The sequence below is a fragment of the Lithobates pipiens genome, unplaced genomic scaffold, assembly GCF_037356315.1.
Source record: "Lithobates pipiens isolate NorthernLeopardFrog02 unplaced genomic scaffold, aLitPip1_a1.2 Scaffold_28, whole genome shotgun sequence".
NCBI lineage: Eukaryota > Metazoa > Chordata > Amphibia > Anura > Ranidae > Lithobates > Lithobates pipiens.
In genome coordinates, this window is record NW_027507789.1 from 150,120,411 (window position 1) to 150,139,441 (window position 19,031).

Consider the following 19,031-nt stretch of genomic DNA (forward strand, 5'->3'; position numbering starts at 1 on the left):
ATTGTACTGCTCACCAGCCCTTTTTGCAAAAAAAAAAAAAGTTTGACTCATCAGTTTCGAGCATCTGCTGCCATATTTTTTTTTTCTGCACTCCAGTTTCTATGTTTTCATGTGTAGCACCCTCAAGAGTGTGCTAGAATGGGATTTGTACATAGTTGTTTAGTGTAGTGTAGGTAAAATTGGCTTTATTCTGAGTCAGTGATTGAGTGACACAGTCAGGCTGGAATGACTCATATCAGGCAGCATCTCTGTTGCCTCCCATTACTTGCTGGAACTTTTGAGAAACTTCCAGAAGAATGAGAGGGAGGTTAGGAGGAGCTGCCTGTACTGATGAGGGCCCCAACCAATCCCGGCCTAATGGGCTGGCAGGGGGAGGGACCTCTTAAAGGCTCATGGTTAGGCCAGCAGGGGCAGTGGAGTTCAGGTAGAAGCTGGAGATGGAGTGCTGAGGAGGCTGTCGGAGGACCTTAAGAGTGGCATCCTAGTCTGGGGGGGGTGACCTCAGGCCTGGAGCTCGGGTGCATGAGGGATCATCTGACAACACAAGGAGTCCTGTCCAGTGGCACAGGAGCAGGTGTGAGGACAGTGGGAGCCAGGGAGCACATCCAGGAGATCCCTAGGGAGAAGACAGCTGGGAGGTTTGTGAGTAAGGCAGTACAGGAGCACAAGGTCAGCCTGAGAGTGCTGAGGACTGGCAGTCTGAGATGGTTGGAGAGTCAGTTTGGGAGGACTATGGAAAATTAGCCAGGAGAGCTAGTGAAAGGGGCAGCTGCAGCCAGGTGGGCTGGCAGTGCCTGAAGAGGTGGTGCTGGAATCAGTTAAAAATAAGAATTTCTTCATCGGTTAGGGGCCAATATGTATTTTTACATATTTTTGGTAAAAAAAAAAAATGCAAAAAGCATTTGATTGGTTTGCACAAAAGTTTTAGGGTCTAGAAAATAGGGGAAATATTCATGGCTTTTATTTTTTTTATTTTTTTCACTAGTAATGGAGGCGATCTACTGCTTTTTTGGGACTAGTGACATTTATACAACGATCGGAGCTATAAAAGTGCACTGTATAAATGACACTGGCAGGGAAGGGGTTAACGCTACTGGTGATCAAGGGGTTAAATGTGTTTCCTGGGAGTGTTTCTAACTGGAGGGGACTGACTGGGAGTAGAGGGAGATCAATGTTTCTGATCACTAGCAATAGACTATCACTATTTAGCAGGTAGCTGGCTAAATGTCTGCCAGCCACCTGCGATCGCCCCACAGAGTGCCAGAATGGGGGATCTGTCAATGTAAACAAACAGACCCCCATTCTGTAGGAAGTACGCCCGTTAACGTAACCGTGTGACCCTGCCTCTGTGTGTAAAGGGGGGGTGTCACCCATTTCCGTTCCCGGGTGGCCCTGCCCTTGCCTATATAAGAGCTATCAAAGTAAAAAGAGCATTCTGCTATTTTTTTGGGTCTGTCGGGCGGGGTGATTGTGGATTTACATCGCAGACACAAGAGCTACAAGAAGATAGCGGAGGAGTCCGGCGAGAAGACCCCCGAACACGGAAGACCCCCGGAGCTGTGCAATAAACTATATTTACCCTGTGTTGTGGTTTTTTTTTTTTTTTTTTTTTTTTACTTTTTTTCACAGGTGAATGGGTATGGGGTACATTGTACCCCATACTTATTCACATAGGGTGGGGGGGCCTGGATCCGGGGGCCCCCTTATTAAAGGGGGCTCCCGGATTCCGATAAGCCCCTCGCCCACAGACCCCGACAACCAACGGCCAGGGTTGTCGGGAAGAGGCCCTTGTCCTCATCAACATGGGGACAAGGTGCTTTGGGGTGGGGGGGCCGCGCAGCCCCCCCTTCCCCAAGGCACCCCCCATGTTGAGGGCACGCGGCCTGGTACGGCTCAGGAGGGGGGGCGCTTGCTTGTCCCCCCCTTTCCTGTCCCCTTTAAGTCCATACCAGGTGGCGGGGACAGCGACGTCTCCTTCGCAGGCCCCGCCTTCCTGGAGACCCGCTCGAAATGAGCGGACTTTTCTCCGGGCGGGAAAAGTCTGCTCATTTCAAAAGTACGGCGCACTGGCATACGCACGGCCGAAATGCAAGTCCGGCGGGAAGATTGGAGTGCAAAACTACTTTCTAAGTCCGCCGTACTTTCGGGTCAAAAAAGTATGCCGGAGGCTACACACGGGGGGGATTGTCTGGCGGACTTGAGTTTGCCAAACTTTTCCACCCGATTGTTTGATCGTGTGTACGCGGCGGCATAAGGGGACCCCCCAAGCATGATATTTAAAGGAATAATTCATTTTTGTTTCACTTTAAGCATCATTAAAATCACTGCTTATTTTTCAAAAATTGCATATAAGCCTTTAAAATGAGGACTTTTGATTTTTAATGTTCGTGTTCCATAGACCTTGATTGAGTTTGCATGTTCGGTAGAACCTTTTCCCTCTTTGAGATGTTCTAGTGCGAACCAAACCAGGAGGTTTTCGGCCCATCCCTACCATTTACAGAGAAAGCAGTCATATTTAGTAGCAGTAGAACAGCCACTATTTTTGACCTTCAGCTCCTAATGAATGGGCTAAAAGTTTGTTCTTCAGAAACATGCTTGTACAAGCAATGTTGGGTTTGGACCAAATCCAAAAACTCCTCCCCAGATGGGGGGGGAAATAACAATTTAGACAGTGGGGGATATTTATCAATTCTGTTCCACGCATGGGCATTCGCACAGTGGGACAAGAGGGGGGGGGGGGGGCGTCGGTGCTCGAGTGCCCCCCTCCTGGAATTGGCAAGGTGTGTGGTCTCAGTAGCGGCTGCGTCGCTATGGGGGTGGGGGGGAGGTGGACCACACCATCAGTGCATTTTTAAGGTGTTGATTTGGCATAAAGCTGGCCATATATTATACAATTTTCTTCGATTTCCTTTAGATTTACATTTAACTATGCATAGCTCCCAACTGTCCCTGATTGGGAGGGACTGTCCCTGATTTGGAGCAATGTCCCTCCGTCTCTCATTCCTCCTCATTTGTCCCTCATTTTGGTCTGCTGTATATAAAATGCACTTTTTATCTATCAAAGTGTTTTCCAGCCCTAAACCTTTCATCTGATTCCTAAATTGGTGCATTTGTAAATTCCAAAAGCCAATATACAGGAATAGTAGTGGCAAAAAAAACGCACTTGTGGGTTTAACCAATCTTCTTTTTTTTTTATTGGTACAATTCTTTAAGGGGGTGTGGCAAGGGGTGTGTCCTTTGCTTGCATACTTTTGCTGATAGGTGTCCCTCATTCCCATCTCAAAAATGTGGGAGCTATGAACTATGTAGTATAAGGGCCTGCTTGCATACAAATTGAAAGTGTTTAGGTTTGACCTCATGTTATATGGTTTTAGTAAATCCAAAGGAAAATTGTACAAGCAAATTGTATAATGTATGCCAGCCTTAGAATTCTCCAGATGTCAATCCAATTGAGATCCATGGAGGCCCCACCTTGCAACTTACAGGCCTTGCTATTGACAACTTGAATCCAAATATCACAGCATACTTTCAGAGGCCTAGTGGGGTCCATACCTCGACAGTTCAGGGCCATTTTGGTAGCAAAAGGGTGACTCTGCTTAATGTTAGGTGGGTAGTCCTAAAGTTCTGGCTGATTGGCTGTGTGAATTAAAGGCTAAGTCCACCTAAAAAATAAAAAATGTGCACATTTTTTTATTTTTTGCAAATGAGCCTCCTAGGATTGCAGCTGTGATCAGAGGACCATGGGTGCAATGCCAGACTCTTGCAGACTCTTTCTCCAGATCTATGTTTGTATCAAAATACAGGCTTTCTCTTAGGGCCGGTTCACACTGCGGGCGATGCGAGGCGACACTGACTTGCCTCGCCGCGACCTGAGCGGCGATTTGCAAATGACTTCTGTATAGAAGTCAATGCAAGTCGCCCCGAGGTCGCCCAAAAGTAGTACAGGAACCTTTTTTCTGAGTCGGAGCGACTCGAGTCGCTCCTCTCAGAACGGTTCCATTGTACAGAACGGGGGCGACTTGTCAGATCGCGGCGAGGCAAGTCGTGTCGCCTCGCATCGCCCGCAGTGTGAACCGGCCCTTACAGAGCTGGAGGAAGTGTCAATAGACAATGAATTACTGCACTTGTGTAGAGTACTACAAGTCCATCTGCAGTACCTTTAAATTTTCTGAGATGGGAATGAGGGACACCTATCAGCAAAAGTATGCAGGCATATGACACACCCCTGACCACACCCCCTTAAAGGAGAATTGTACAAAAAAACAAGATTGGTTAAACCCACAAGTGTTTTTTTTACCACTACTATTCCTTTATATTGGCATTTGGAATGTACAAATGTAGCAATTTAGAAATCAGATAAAAGGTTTAGCGCTGGAAAACACTTTTTGATAGATAAAAGGTGAATTTTATATACAACTATATAGATCAGACCAGAAAGAGGGACAGAGGGACATTGCTCCAAATCAGGGACAGTCCCTCAAAATCAGGGACAGTTGGGAGCTATGCTAGTTTGTTCATTCACAGATCTCTGAATGAATGAAATGACGTGGCTGTGCATGCAAAGTCCTGCACAGGCTCATCAATTTCAAATCTGACAGCTGCTGCGGGGGAGAAGAACCTAGTCAAAGGTCAGGTGGAGGTCTTCTTTGCACCACGTTACGCCTTAAATATGGGTGTAACATGGTCTTAAAGATGGATTTAGCCAGAAATGGTCCACTGAATGTGGATTACTGTAATCCCGAGTGATTGGCTCGAATGCAATTGTTTTAGTAGACTGTCTATGTGATATCGGAAAAACTCAGGTTAATCAGGTTTATACAGCTGCACACCTAATGAGTCACAATTCATCACAGAATTGGGTCACTGGGTCAATGTAATCCTTAGTAAATCCCATACAACTTGAAGTCCTGTTACAGTATCCTGTTCCCTGTATGGGAGAGAATCCTATAAACCAAGCTTGCCTAATGGGCTACAGTTCATTACATGTGTAAAATATGGATGACCCCTGAACGAACATTTTTCTGAGGATTAATTGCACTTTATATTGTGTAATAATCACAATTTATATGATGGATTATATTTACTGATTTAATACTTTTACAATATAAACTGTGTTTGTATATACATTATTGTGCAAAAGTTTTAGACAGGTGTGAAAAATGCTGTAAATCAACCACTTGCTTATGGGGCACTTAATCCCCCTTCCTGCCCAGGCCAATTTTCAGCACTGTACCCAAATGATATTCTCATCTCAGCTTTCAGCATTCTCACTCTTTGAAAATTGTGTAGTCATGCAACACTGTACCCAAATTAAATTTTTATACTCTTCCCCACAAACGGAGCCTTTTTTTTTTTGCTAAAAAAAAAGGTTTCATAGTTATAACATTTTTGCACTTTTAACACCTTTGCTGCCACTGATATACACTCACCGGCCACTTTATTGGATACACCTGTTCAATTGCTTGGTATCACAAATTGCTAATCAGCCAATCTTATGGCAGCATGCATTTAGGTGAAGATGACTTGATGAAGTTCAAACCGAGCATCAAAATTGGGAAGAAAGGGGATTTAAGTGACTTTGAACATGGCATGGTTGTTGGTGCCAGACGGGCTGGTCTGAGTATTTCAAAAACTGCTGATCTACTGGGATTTTCACACACAGCCATCTGTGGGGTTTACAGAGAATGGTCCAAAAAAGAGAAAATATACAGTGAGCGGAAGTTGTGTAGATGAAAATTCCTTGTTGATGTCAGAGGAGATTGAGATGATAGAAAGGCAACAATAACTCAAATAAACACTCGTTACAACCAAGGTATGCAGAATACCATCTCTGAATGCACAACACATCGAACCTTGAAGCAGATGGGCTACAGCCGCAGATGACCATACCAGGTGTCACTCTTGTCAGCTAATAACAGGAAAAGGAAGCTACACTTTACACAGGTTCACCAAAATTGGACAGTAGAAGATTGGAAAAATGTTGCCTGATCTGATGAGTCTCGATTTCAACTGCAACATTCAGATAGTAGGGTCAGAATTTGGAGTAAACATGAAAGCATGGATACTGCCTTGTATCGATGGTTCAGGCTGGTCGTGGTGTAATGGTGTGGAGGATATTTTCTTGGCACACTTTTGGGCCCCCTTGGTACCAATTGAGCATTGTTTAAACACCACGGCCTACCTGAGTATTGTTGCTGACCATGTCCATCCCTTTATGACTACAGTATACTCCTCTTCTGATGGATACTTCCAGCAGGATAATGCACCATGTCACAAAGCTCAAATCATCTCACCACTGGTTTCTTGAACATGACAATGAGGTCACTGTACTCCAATGGTCTCCACACATTCACCAGATCTCATCCAATAGAGAACTGTTGGGATGTGGTGGAACAGGAAATTGGCATCATGGATGTGCAGCTGACAAATCTGCAGCAATTGCGTGATGCCATCATGTCACTATGGACCAAAATCTCAGAGGAAAGTTTTCAAAGTAGAATTTATGAATTGAGGTCGTTCTGGAGGCAAAAGGGAGTCCAACCCCTACAAGCAAGGTGTAATTAAAGAGGGATTCCACCAAAAAAAATAATATTAAAAGCCAGCAGCTATAAATACTACAGCTGCTGACTTTTAATAAATGGACACTCACCTGTCCCGGGTTCCAGCGACGCCGAGGCCGATCGATCTCTCGGCTGCTGCCGCCACCATTCTAGGTGAGGGAATCGGGAAGCGAATCGGCTTCACTTCCCAGGTCCCTACTGCGCATGCGCGAGTCACGCCGCGCATTAGGAAATCTCCGCGCTGTCACTGGGACCCGTGTGTGTGTCCCAGCAGACAGCGCGGCAGGGCAGGAAATGGCTTAGACTCCCACCGGAGTCTATGCCCGGAAGTGGGTGTAAATACCTGTCTTCGACAGGTATCTCCACCCCCCTCCCCCCTGAAAGATGTCAATTGTGACACCGGAGGGGGGGAGGGATCCGATCAGCGGAGGTTCCACTTTAGGGTGGAATCCCGCTTTAATAAAGTGGCCGGTGAGTGTATATTGGTGACACTCAGGGTTTTACACACACTCCCAGCAGTTGCAGCCACCAGGAGTGTGTCTGACAAGTTTACTGTCAGGTGGAAATCAACCCGGCAGCTGAGCAGTGCTTCCAAACACCCCCTTTAATGCCCCCCACTGCTTTTGTCCCATATGTGATGGCAAAAAGTTATGTAAAAAAAAGAAGAGGGCATTTTCACACCGTTGGTGGTAAATCAGCGCTAGTTTTAGCGGCACTTTACCATTGTTTTAGTGGTGCTTTTCAGTCGCCAGCAGGGCACTTTTAACCCCCACTAGTGGTCGAAGAAACGGTTACATCCGACTATGTTATGGTGCTTCTAAAGTGCTTTTAAGGTGCTTCGGAAGCGCTGCCCATGCAATCCAATGAACAGGGGCAGTTTAGAAGTGGTGTATACAGCGCTCCCAAACATCCCCAAAGATACTGTTTGTAGGACTCCCCTTTTTTTTCTTTTTCCCCTGTTCCGCAAGCAGGGGCTTTCACATGGGTGGAATGCACTATTTTTAGCACTAAAATGTCCGAAAAATGCCTCAGTGTTAAATTGGCCTTAGACCCCTTTCATACTAGAGGTGTTTTTCAGGCGCTACAGCGCTAAAAATAGCGCCTGAAAAAAGCCTCAGCTGCAAACCCAGTGTGAAAGCCCGAGTGCTTTCACACTGGGGAGCTGCGCTGGTAGGGCATCACAAAAAGTCCTGCCAGCAGCTTCTCTGCAGCGCTGTAGGAGCAGTGAATAAACTGCTCCTCCACCGCTCCTTCACCGCTTCTGCCCATTGAAAACAATGGAGCAGCGCCGGCAAAGCATTTTGCGGGCTGGTTTAACCCCTTTTTGGCCACTAGCGAGGGGGTTAAACGTCACTGCTAGTGGCCGACTAGCGCCGCTAAAACGACAGTTAAGCAGCACTAAAAATAGTGCCGCTTTACCGCTGATGCCCAGGGCGAAAGGGGTCTAAAAGTTACATCCAAGGACTTGGCCTGACCCCCAAAAAATCTTTGAGGGCCCCCCCACTGTACATGCATGTATGAATGACATGTCAGGGGTAGTTACACATGAAAACATTCATTACATATTGCTACGCATGCCAGATTAAGAGCAGTATTTCTAGCACCAAAGCTTCTGGGTAACTCTAAAGTGCTGACCTGTAGTTTTTTTTTTTAACCTCCTCACGCCTGTACTATAGCCAAAAGACAAAAAGCCGAATTCCGGCCCCTTGCCATGTAATCAGTTGTCAGCCAATGACAGCTGATCAGGTAATGTAAACAGAAGATCATAATCACCTTTTTTTTTTTTTCCCTCATGCTGACAGCATGAGGAGAAGAAAAAGCAGATTACTGGCTTCTGTCAAAAGGGACTTTTGTCCCGCACCCGGACACCCATTGCTGCTAAGCAGTGCCCACCAGTGCCACCTTATGAGTGCACATCAATGAAGGAGAAAAATAACCTGTTTGCAAAATTTTATAACAAACTATGAAACCTCCTTTTTCCCCCCAAAAAATAAATGAAAAACCCAGTGGTGAATTAATGCCACCAAAAGAGAGCTCCATTTATATGAAAAAAATTATAAAAATTTCATATGGGTACAGCGCTGAAAATTGGCTTGGGCAGGAAGGGGGTTTAAGTGCCCATTAAGCATTAGAAAATATACCGTAATTAAGTTTTTCCCCAATTTTATGGGTGCAAGCAGTTATAAGGTTTGACGGAACCTCTAAAATTAACTTGAGTGGATTTTCTTTTTACTAACCTTTTTGAGTTTAATATATATATATATATATATATTTGTGCAAGATAAAAAATTGCAACTACCACTATTTTATGATATACTCTAGGGTGTCTGCTTTTAGAAGGTATATCATTTTGGGGTGCTTTATGCAATCTTTGGGTCTAAAAATATTTTTATCATGTGTGGCAGAACCTGCGAACAGACCTAAACTTTGTGTGAACTTTAGAACCCTATTAAAGTCTATGGAACTCGAACGTTCACAATCTAAAGTGCTAATTTTAAAGGGTAATATGCAGGTTACTGTCCTAAAAAGTGTTTGGGGACCCGGGTCCTGCCCCAGGGGACATGGATCAATGCAAAAAAAAGTTTTAAAAACGTCCATTTTTTCAGGATCAGTGATTTTAATAATGATTAAAGTGAAACAATAAAAGTGTAATATTCCTTTTAAATTTCGTAGCTGGGGGGTATCTATAGTATGCCTGTGAAGGGGCGCATGTTTCTGGTGCTTAGAACTGTCCCTGCACAAAGTGTCATTTGTGCAGGAAAAAAGTATTTTAAAATCACTTGCGGCAGTATATTGTCGATCCCGTAATACAGAGAACACTCAATGAGTGTTCTCTGTATTAGCCGACAATTCATTCATTCACTGATTAAAAAAAAAAAAAGCGTGGGGGTTCCCCTAAATTCAATTACCAGGCCCTTCAGGTCTGACATTGATATTAAGGGGAGCCCCGTGTCAAATTAAAAAAAAAAATTGACGTGGGGGTCCCCCTAAAAATCCATATCAGACCCTTTATCCGAGCACGCAACCTGGCAGGCCGCAGGAAAAGAGGGGGGGGGGCGAGAGAGCGGCCCCCCCTCCCTCCTGAACCGTACCAGGCCACATACCCTCAACATTGGGAGGATGCTTTGGGGGTCTGTGACCCCTCAAAGCACTTTGTCCCCATGTTGATGAGGACAAGGGCCTCACCCTCACAACCCTGGCCGGTGGTTGTGAGGGTCTGCGGGCGGGGGGCTTATCAGAATCTGGAAGCCCCCTTTAACAAGGGGACCCCCAGATCCCGCCCCCCCTGTTTGAAATGGTAAGGGGGTACAAAAGTACCCCTACCATTTCACAAAGAAAGTGTAAAAATGGTTAAATAAGACAAACACACTTTTGAAAAATTCCTTTATTAAAAATTAAAAAAAAATAAAAAAAAGATTCCAGCGGTGCTAATCCACTCATCTCCGGGGTCCAGCGATGGATGATCATATCCAGCGACAGGGGATCTCTCAGTCCAGCGCTGTCCATACATCCGTCTTCTGTCTCCACTGCGGAGACACTGCAGAGATCCCAGCGCTGACGTTTCTTATATTAGGAGGGCGGGGCCACCCGTCACCTGACCCCGCCCCTCTGACGTTGGAGAGGGAAGCCAGGGGTTCCCCAGGGACGTATGGGTGACCCCGCCCCCTCTGATGTAACGGAAACCTGCGTTACATCAGAGGGGGCGGGGTCCCCCATACGTCACTGGGGAACCCCTGGCTCCCTTCACCAGCGTCAGAGGGGGTGGGGTCAGGTGACGGATGGCCCCGCCCTCCTAATATAAGAAACGTCAGCGCTGGGATCTCTGCAGTGTCTCCGCAGTGGAGACAGAAGACGGATGTATGGACATCGCTGGACTGAGAGATCCCCCGTTGCTGGATATGATCATCCATCGCTGGACCCCGGAGATTCGTCGCTGGATAACAAGAGTGGATTAGCACCGCTGGAATCTTTTTTTATTTTTAATAAAGGAATTTTTCAAAAGTGTGTTTGTCTCATTTAACCATTTTTACACTTTCTTTGTGAAATGGTAGGGGTACTTTTGTACCCCCTTACCATTTCAAACAGGGGGGGCGGGATCTGGGGGTCCCCTTGTTAAAGGGGGCTTCCAGATTCTGATAAGCCCCCCGCAGACCCTCACAACCACCGGCCAGGGTTGTGAGGATGAGGCCCTTGTCCTCATCAACATGGGGACAAGGTACTTTGAGGGGTCACAGAACCCCAAAGCATCCTCCCAATGTTGAGGATATGTGGCCTGGTACGGTTCAGGAGGGAGGGGGGGCGCTCTCTCGTCCCCCCCTCTTTTCCTGCGGCCTGCCAGGTTGCGTGCTCGGATAAAGGGTCTGGTATGGATATTTAGGGGGACCCCGCGTCAATTTTTTTTAAAAATTTGACACAGGGTTCCCCTTAATATCCATGTCAGACCTGAAGGGCCTGGTAATTGAATTTAGGGGAACCCCCACGCTTTTTTTTTTTTTTTTTTTATCAATGAATGAATGAATTGTCGGCTAATACAGAGAACACTCATTGAGTGTTCTCTGTATTACGGGGAGCCGACAATAGCCGCAAGTGATTTTAAAAGACTTTTTTTCCTGCACAAATGACACTTTGTGCAGGGACAGTTCTAAGCACCAGAAACATGCGCCCCTTCACAGGCATACTATAGATACCCCCCAGCTATGAAATTTAAAGAAATATTACACTTTTATTGTTTCACTTTAATCATTATTAAAATCACTGCTCCTGAAAAACTGTCCGTTTTTAAAACTTTTTTTTTGCATTGATCCATGTCCCCTGGGGCAGGACCCAGGTCCCCAAACACTTTTTAGGACAGTAACTTGCATATTACCCTTTAAAATGAGCACTTTAGATTGTGAACCTTCGAGTCCCATAGACTTTAATAGGGTTCTAAAGTTCACACAAAGTTTAGGTCTGTTCGCAGTTTCTGGTGCAAACCGAACAGGGGGGTGTTCGGCTCATCTCTAGTGTGTGTGTATGAAATATATAGTGTGTGTGTGTGAGATGTAAGTAAATTTTTCTTTGCACATAAAATGTTTGTTTATTAAAGATTTTATTCTGCTTGCAGCCGGAATCATTCTCTTTGGCATCGGTTCACTTATTACGACCTCTTTAAAGATTGCATACACAGCTGAGTACACGGATTGCATAACGTCCATGAAAATTACTCAACCTGTCGTACAAGCACTCTTCGTCATTGTTCAGGTATGAGAAATGCATAAAAAAACAGTTTTCACTTTGCTGAATCAGTTCAATTTACAAAAGCATGACTAATGTAGTTTCATTGCCCAGAATGATTTAAACGATCAAAAATTCATACATAAAGGCATTATAAAGTAATCTATCGTCCACTCTTTTTTTGGCAAAAGTAGGGTAAAGTAGGGAGTAGTAACAATCCGTGTTTACATTTATATATTTTTTAATTTTTTTTTGCTGTCTGTATCCAATTTTTATTCAGCTCCTATCTTGAGAACATAGAAGGCCATGTTTGGAAAGTTCTTCAAAATGTGAGAAATCTTCCTCCATAGACAGTTGTCACCAGATAAGTGACAATGGAATTTTGGATGAGCAGTGAAATTTCACCAAATTAGCCCTCCTGTTGATTGCAGTGCATTTCACCAAAAAGTTAAAATAAGCAGTCATTTGGCAAAATTAGGTTGACCAAAATAACTACAAAAATATTTAGAAGAGAACACCAGCCATATTCCTTATAAACACAAGCGCTAAACATGGGACGAAATAAAGGATAAAAATAGACTTTCATTAAACACACAATGATTTCAGCTGCTACTTACAGGCACATTCAGACAGAAATAGTGCAAGACATATAAAACAAAAATATCTATAAATGCTTATTTTAGCAGCGCTGATCAATTATTTTCACATTGATATTAATCTCCTTTGTGCAATCAATAAAGTTCAATACATATAGTCCATTTATACTGTATTAGGGACACTATAAGACAGAGTATGTTGTAGGAAAAGCAGTAGTAAGATGCTGACACCTAGGGATGAGCTTCGAGTTCGGGTCAAACTCATGTTTGACTCGAACACTGCCTGTTCGCCTGTTCAGCGAACAGTGAACAATTTGGGCTGTTCGCGGGCAAATTCGAAAAGCCGGAACACCCTGTAAAAGTCTATGGGAGAAATCTAAAGTGCTAATTTTAAAGGCCAATATGCAAGTCACTGTCCAAAAAAGTGTTTGGGGACCTGGGTCCTGCCCCAGGGGACATGGATCAATGCAAAAAAAAGTTTTTAAAACTGCAGTTTTTTCAGGAGCAGTGATTTTAATAATGATTAAAGTGAAACAATAAAAGTGTAATATTCCTTTAAATTTCATACCTGGGGGGTGTCTATAGTATGCCTGTGAATGGGCGCATGTTTCCCGTGCTTAGAATTGTCCCTGCACAAAGTGTCATTTCGCAAGGAATGCACGTATCCGTCTTCTGTCTCAGTGTCTGCAGTGGAGACAGAAGACGGATACGTGCATGGACTGCGCTGGACTGAAAATCACCCGTCGCTGGATCAGATCAGCCATCGCTGGACCCCAGGGAGATGATCATCCATCGCTGGATAGCAAGAGTGGATTAGCACCGCTGGGATCTTTTTTATTTTATTTATTTTTTATTTTTAATAAAGGAATTTTTCAAAAGTGTGTTTGTCTTATTTAACCATTTTTTACACTTTGTGAAATGGTAGGGGTACTTTTGTACCCCCTTACCATTTCAAGCAGGGGGGGTGGGATCTGGGGGTCCCCTTGTTAAAGGGGGCTTCCAGATTCTGATAAGCCCCCGCCCGCAGACCCCCACAACCACCGGCCAGGGTTGTGGGGATGAGGCCCTTGTCCCCATCAACACGGGGACATGGTGCTTTGAGGGGTCACAGACCCCCAAAGCATCCTCCCAATGTTGAGGGCATGTGGCCTGGTATGGTTCAGGAGGGGGGCGCTCTCTCATCCTCTTTTTTCCTGCGGCCTGCCAGGTTGTGTGCTTGGATAAAGGGTCTGGTATGGATTTTTAGGGGGACCCCATGTCAATTTTTTTTTTAAATTGATGTCAGGGCTCCCCTTAATATCCATACCAGACCTGAAGGGCCTGGTAATTGAATTTAGGGGAACCCCACGCTTTTTTTTATCAATGAATGAATTGTCGGCTCCGTAATACAGAGAACACTCATTGAGTGTTCTCTGTATTAAGGGAGCCGACAATTCAAAGTGATTTTAAAATACTTTTTTTCCTTGCGAAATGACACTTTGTGCATGGGCAGTTCTAAGCACGGGAAACATGCGCCCCTTCACAGGCATACTATAGACACCCCCCCAGGTACGAAATTTAAAGGAATATTATACTTTTATTGTTTCACTTTAATCATTATTAAAATCACTGCTCCTGGAAAAAACGGCCGTTTTAAAACTTTTTTTTTTGCATTGATCCATGTCCCCTGGGGCAGGACCCAGGTCCCCAAACACTTTTTAGGACAGTAACTTGCATATTAGCCTTTAAAATTAGCACTTTAGATTTTGAACGTTCGAGTCCCATAGACTTTAATAGTGTTCTAAAGTTCACACAAAGTTTAGGTCTGTTCGCAGGTTCTGGTGCGAACCGAACAGGGGGGTATTCGGCTCATCCTTACTGACACCAATAGATATCACCTCCACGTGTTCACAGGTAAACCAGGGGGGTGTGTGGAAAAAATCCCCCCCCTTTTGGAATTACTCTTACCGAGACCAATAGGTTCATTCAGGCATATCAACACGTCCACTGTGGTAAAGGTCTTCACTACTTTATCCACCACTGCTCTTTTATCCCCTCAGTGTCTCAGTAGAAATAAACAAAAACAGCGGATATAGTGTACTCCTGTTTTTAAAACGAATTTTTTATATTATTCTTAAAAACCATTATAATATGCACACACAAAAGAACAAGCTTCACAAAGCGTTGGTTCATATTTAAAATTGCAGTATCGGATATGTGCAGTCTCTCCTACCACTCACTGTGGCTCACTGTAGCTCTGGCGGTAACCAACGGAGGACCCGACTGCCTTTCTGAAGATACTGACGTGGTTACACTTGTCGCGTTTTGTCATTCTGACATTATCTGAGGGTGGGGCCAGAGTATTCATTAGATATATCCAGCGAGATTCTCTTTTAGATATCTCGCGTACCATATTCGAACGTCGCCAATTTGGGGGAATCCTGTCAATACCCCAAAATTTGAGAAGAGGGTCTTGATCATGATATTTTTTGAAATGTAATGAAACTCCGTGGTCCTTAAAACCCACTTCTATATTGTGGATATATTCCAAAATACGTTTTTTTTTTAGTCCGGCCCACATACATTAAATTGCACGGACATTATAGGACGTAAACTACATGCGTAGAATTAGAGGTGATAAACTCTTTAATTTTAAACCTATTATTATTACTGGTTGAGACAAACTCAGTCAGACCCCGAATGGGTTGATTAACTTTTGCACATGTTTGCACCTTCTGCATGCAAAAAAACCCCCTTGGTCCCAAAAAGTCATTGGCTTTTTTGGTGGATACAATACTTTTTTGACCACCATATCACCAAAGCTGGGAGCCTTCCTGTATATGAAGGATGGATTTTTTGGAAGCGATTGGCCCAGAACTTTATCCATACATAATATATGCCAATGCTGTTTGAAAATATTCTCTACTTCCCTATACTGTACATGGAAGTTAGAAATAAATCCCCATTCATGGTTAGATTTCACCTCCCGTGGTCTATCACCCAGCCATTTTTCTCTCAGAGTACTTCCTACTGACATAATATTATTTAACACCTCTTCATTATAGCCTTTTTCAATGAAGCGCTTTTTGATGACCTCAGATTGGGATTGAAAATCCTTATCTAACATACAGTTCCTTCTAATCCGCATGACTTGACCTTTTCGGGATATACTTTAACCAGTGTGGATGATGTCCACTGGTCAGGGGGAGATAACCATTATCGGTGGGTTTTAAATACACCTTCGTAATCAAACCTGTCTGACAATGTTCACATCCAAAAATGAATCTGGTTCTTACTATACTCCTAATCCAGTACAATGTTATTTTTATTAGAATTTAATTGCGCCATGAACTCCTGCAAAGAGTCCTCAGTACCCTCCCATATAAACAGGAGGTCATCAATATACCTCCTGTAAAACAATAACGACTTCCTCTGTTGTGCAAAAACAGATTTGTCCTCCCACTCAACCATAAACAAACTTGCTAGACTGGGGGCAAATTTAGCCCCCATAGCAACACCCCGTTTTTGTGAATAGAACTGATGATTATACCAAAAGTAGTTGTGAGACAGGCAAAAATCCAAAGCCTGTCTCAGAAAAACGTTCTGCTCATAGGGTATGTCATCTCTTTGGCATAATGCCCAATTTAGTGCCAACAGTGCGTCATCATGCTGTAGTATACTTTACAGTGATGACACATCGGCAATTACCAGATAGACCTCCTGTTATCTGTTAGATCTATCTGGCTAATTATCTGCAACAGATTTTTTGTGTCTTTTAAATACGCCTTCATTCTTAGGACACTAGCCTGCAAGAACGTGTCCAAATATTTTCCCAATCTTGCAGTTACCGAACCAATGCTATTCACTATTGGGCGCTCTGGGGGGATTATTGGGTTTTTGCGTACCTTTTGACAATGTATAAATAGTTGGTATTCTGCAATAGCTAGGTACCAGAAATCTAGTTTCCTTCTTATTCTTATTTCAAGATCCCATTGGTGGGGTCTTTGGTCAGCTTCACATATGTATCTTTATCGGACAATATATCGCTTAACTGAGGTTCGTAAAAAACTTTATCCAAAATAACCACCCCACCTCCTATCAGCTGGCCTAATTATAATCTCCTTTCTTTCTTCTAGTAGTCTAATGCCATCCTGTATATAATAGGGATTTACTAAATTCCTTGGTACTACAGACTCCAAGTCTCTCAAAACTAGGTTTTTAAACACCTCCACGTGTTGATTGGCGGTGTTTATGGGATTACACGATGAGCGATTCTTCAAACCGCTATCTATACCCATTATATTACAGCTTGGGTTTGCCTGTTTCTCAACCCTTGGGTTAGCATTTAAGAAATATTTTTTCATACCAATTTTTCGTATATATTTATAGTTATCCATATAGACGTCAAACTTATTCAACATTTTCTAAGGGGCACACTTAAGACCCAACTGTAAAATATTAGATCCTAATACAAAAAATTAACACCTAAAAATTATATAAAAAAACATATAAACAGAAATGCTGTGTATACACCATAAATAATCACAATCTAGTGACAAAATACACAATATAAACAAATAAGTGAATGAATGGGAAATATGTTAAAAAATTATGGATTCATGCAATAATAAAGTGCACAAAATTTGTATAAACAATCACAGATACTGTAAATAACAAACAGGGTGCTCAAAAACATGTGTATAAACAGTTTCTCATAAAGATGTAATCATGAGCATGACAGTCCAATAGACGGAAATGTTTCTTCAAAAGAAATCCTGTGCAGGTGCAATAAAAAAGTTTCCTTCACCAACACCATGCTGATAAATAGTAAGAATGTGCGTGTCATGGTTATGCAGTGATCTTCCTGTGTTTTCTTACCTTCCCTCATGTCTTCAGACTAAGAAGCCAGCTACTTCCACCTGGTGGTTTTTATAACCTCTCCTCTAAGCATGGCTCCACCCCAGGCCCCATCAGGGAGCCCTATATAAACCTGTGCACTGCAGGCCTCAGTGCTGATCAACCATTGTGTATTCTTTGTGTATTAGCTTCCTGTTTCCTGCCGTGTGCGCTGCTACTGTTTTCCGTTACCGACTTTGGCGTGTCTTGACTATCCCTGCTTGCCTGTGACCCTGACCTTTCGGCGTGTACCCGACTCTCCTTGTCTGCTTGTGGCCCCGACCTTGGCTTTGTCCCTCACCATCCCTATCCTCCTGTTGCCTACTGTGGGTGTGAGCTGGGGGACCCTGGGGGTCGCAACCTGGAGCCAGTTGCAGCCAAGTCCATCCTCACCACTGGAGGCTCTGGTGAACACCTGCTGGCTCTTAGACTCCGCGCCCCAGGGAATCTCACGCTCTATCCCCAGTGGGATCTGTCCCCCGTCTGCAGCAGTCAGCCGTAGGGTCCACAACCTTGCGGTGCACTCCGGATCCCTACGGTGTGCACCTGTCGCCTCGCCTCAAGGTGACCTGACAGTTTGATCAGCCATGGACCCGGCTGATGTGCCGCTTCCTGCAGATGATCCATTGCAGAGCTAAGTTCGGCGACTTGAGACCCAAGAATCGCATCAGACCCAGGTGATGCAATTCCTTCAGGATTTGGCATTCCGTTTTGAACAAGTTCAGGCCTCATTAGGACCCCCGGTTCAACAACCTCAACCGATATCTGCCGCTGCACCTATCACATCAGTCACAGCCACACATTCATTACAAAAACCAGCTCCGGTCCGTTTCTCTGGGGACTCCAAGGCTTGCAGGGGGTTCCTTAGTCAGTGCACAATTCATTTTGAACTTCTGCCCCAAAACTTCCTGTCCGATCGGGCAAAAGTCACATATATCATATCCCTCCTGTCCGGTGAGGCGTTAGCCTGGGCCGCTCCTCTGTGGGAACTGAATGATCCAGTGGTTTCTAGCCTGTCTGATTTCTTGAAACTTTTTCGGAAAATATCTTCGAGGAACCGGGTCGTGTCTCCTCAGCAGCTAGCGCTCTTTTACGTCTCCGTCAAGAGTCCACGTCTGTGGGACAGTATGCTCTTCAGTTCTGTATCCTCTCAGCTGAATTGAGCTGGAATAATGAGGCCCTAGTTGCAACCTTTTTACATGGCCTCTCTGATAGAGTGAAGGATGAATTAGCAGGAAGATCCCTTCCTGCTGATCTGGACAGTGTCTTCACCTTGTGTAACCAGATCGATATTCGCTTTCAGGAGAGGGCCCTGGAAAAAAGACGCCAGCACTCCCCGTTCTCTAGGCAGCCTGAGTTCCCAGTCCCTTCTCCTCGATCCGAGGAGCACCCCCTGCCTACCGAGGAACCTATGCAGTTGGGCTGGACTAAGTTATCTCCCGAAGAACGCGCTAGGCGCAGAACTCTGGGCCTATGCCTCTATTGTGGGTCCAAAGGTCATTTCCGTGACACTTGTTCTCTTCGTCCGGAAAAACGCTCAGGGCTAATACATCTGGAAGGTGGAGTATTAGACCCTGAAATATCACCTTCACCTTCTCGTCTTCTCCTTTCTGTGTTGCTTCATGTCGGTGCTTCCTCTCGTTCGGTCTCAGCACATCTGGATTCCGGAGCCGCTGCCAATTTCATGGATTGGGAAACTGCATCCTCCATGAGACTTACCCTTTTGCCCCTTACAACACCATTGGTGGTCTTGGCGATTTGATGGCACGGTTCTCCCAGAGGGCCC

At 44.4% G+C, this 19,031-nt stretch overlaps 1 protein-coding gene across 1 annotated transcript in view; it reads left to right on the forward strand.

Moving 5' to 3' along the window:
- The first annotated feature begins 522 nt into the window (after positions 1 to 522).
- The window catches only part of LOC143934801 (proton channel OTOP2-like), an 82,029-nt gene continuing 63,520 nt past the window's right edge, over positions 523 to 19,031 (forward strand). Inside the window, exons 1-2 of the mRNA XM_077458425.1 lie at positions 523 to 715; positions 11,665 to 11,801. Coding sequence (XP_077314551.1) covers positions 523 to 715; positions 11,665 to 11,801 — 330 coding nt within the window. The remainder of the gene's footprint in view (positions 716 to 11,664; positions 11,802 to 19,031) is intronic.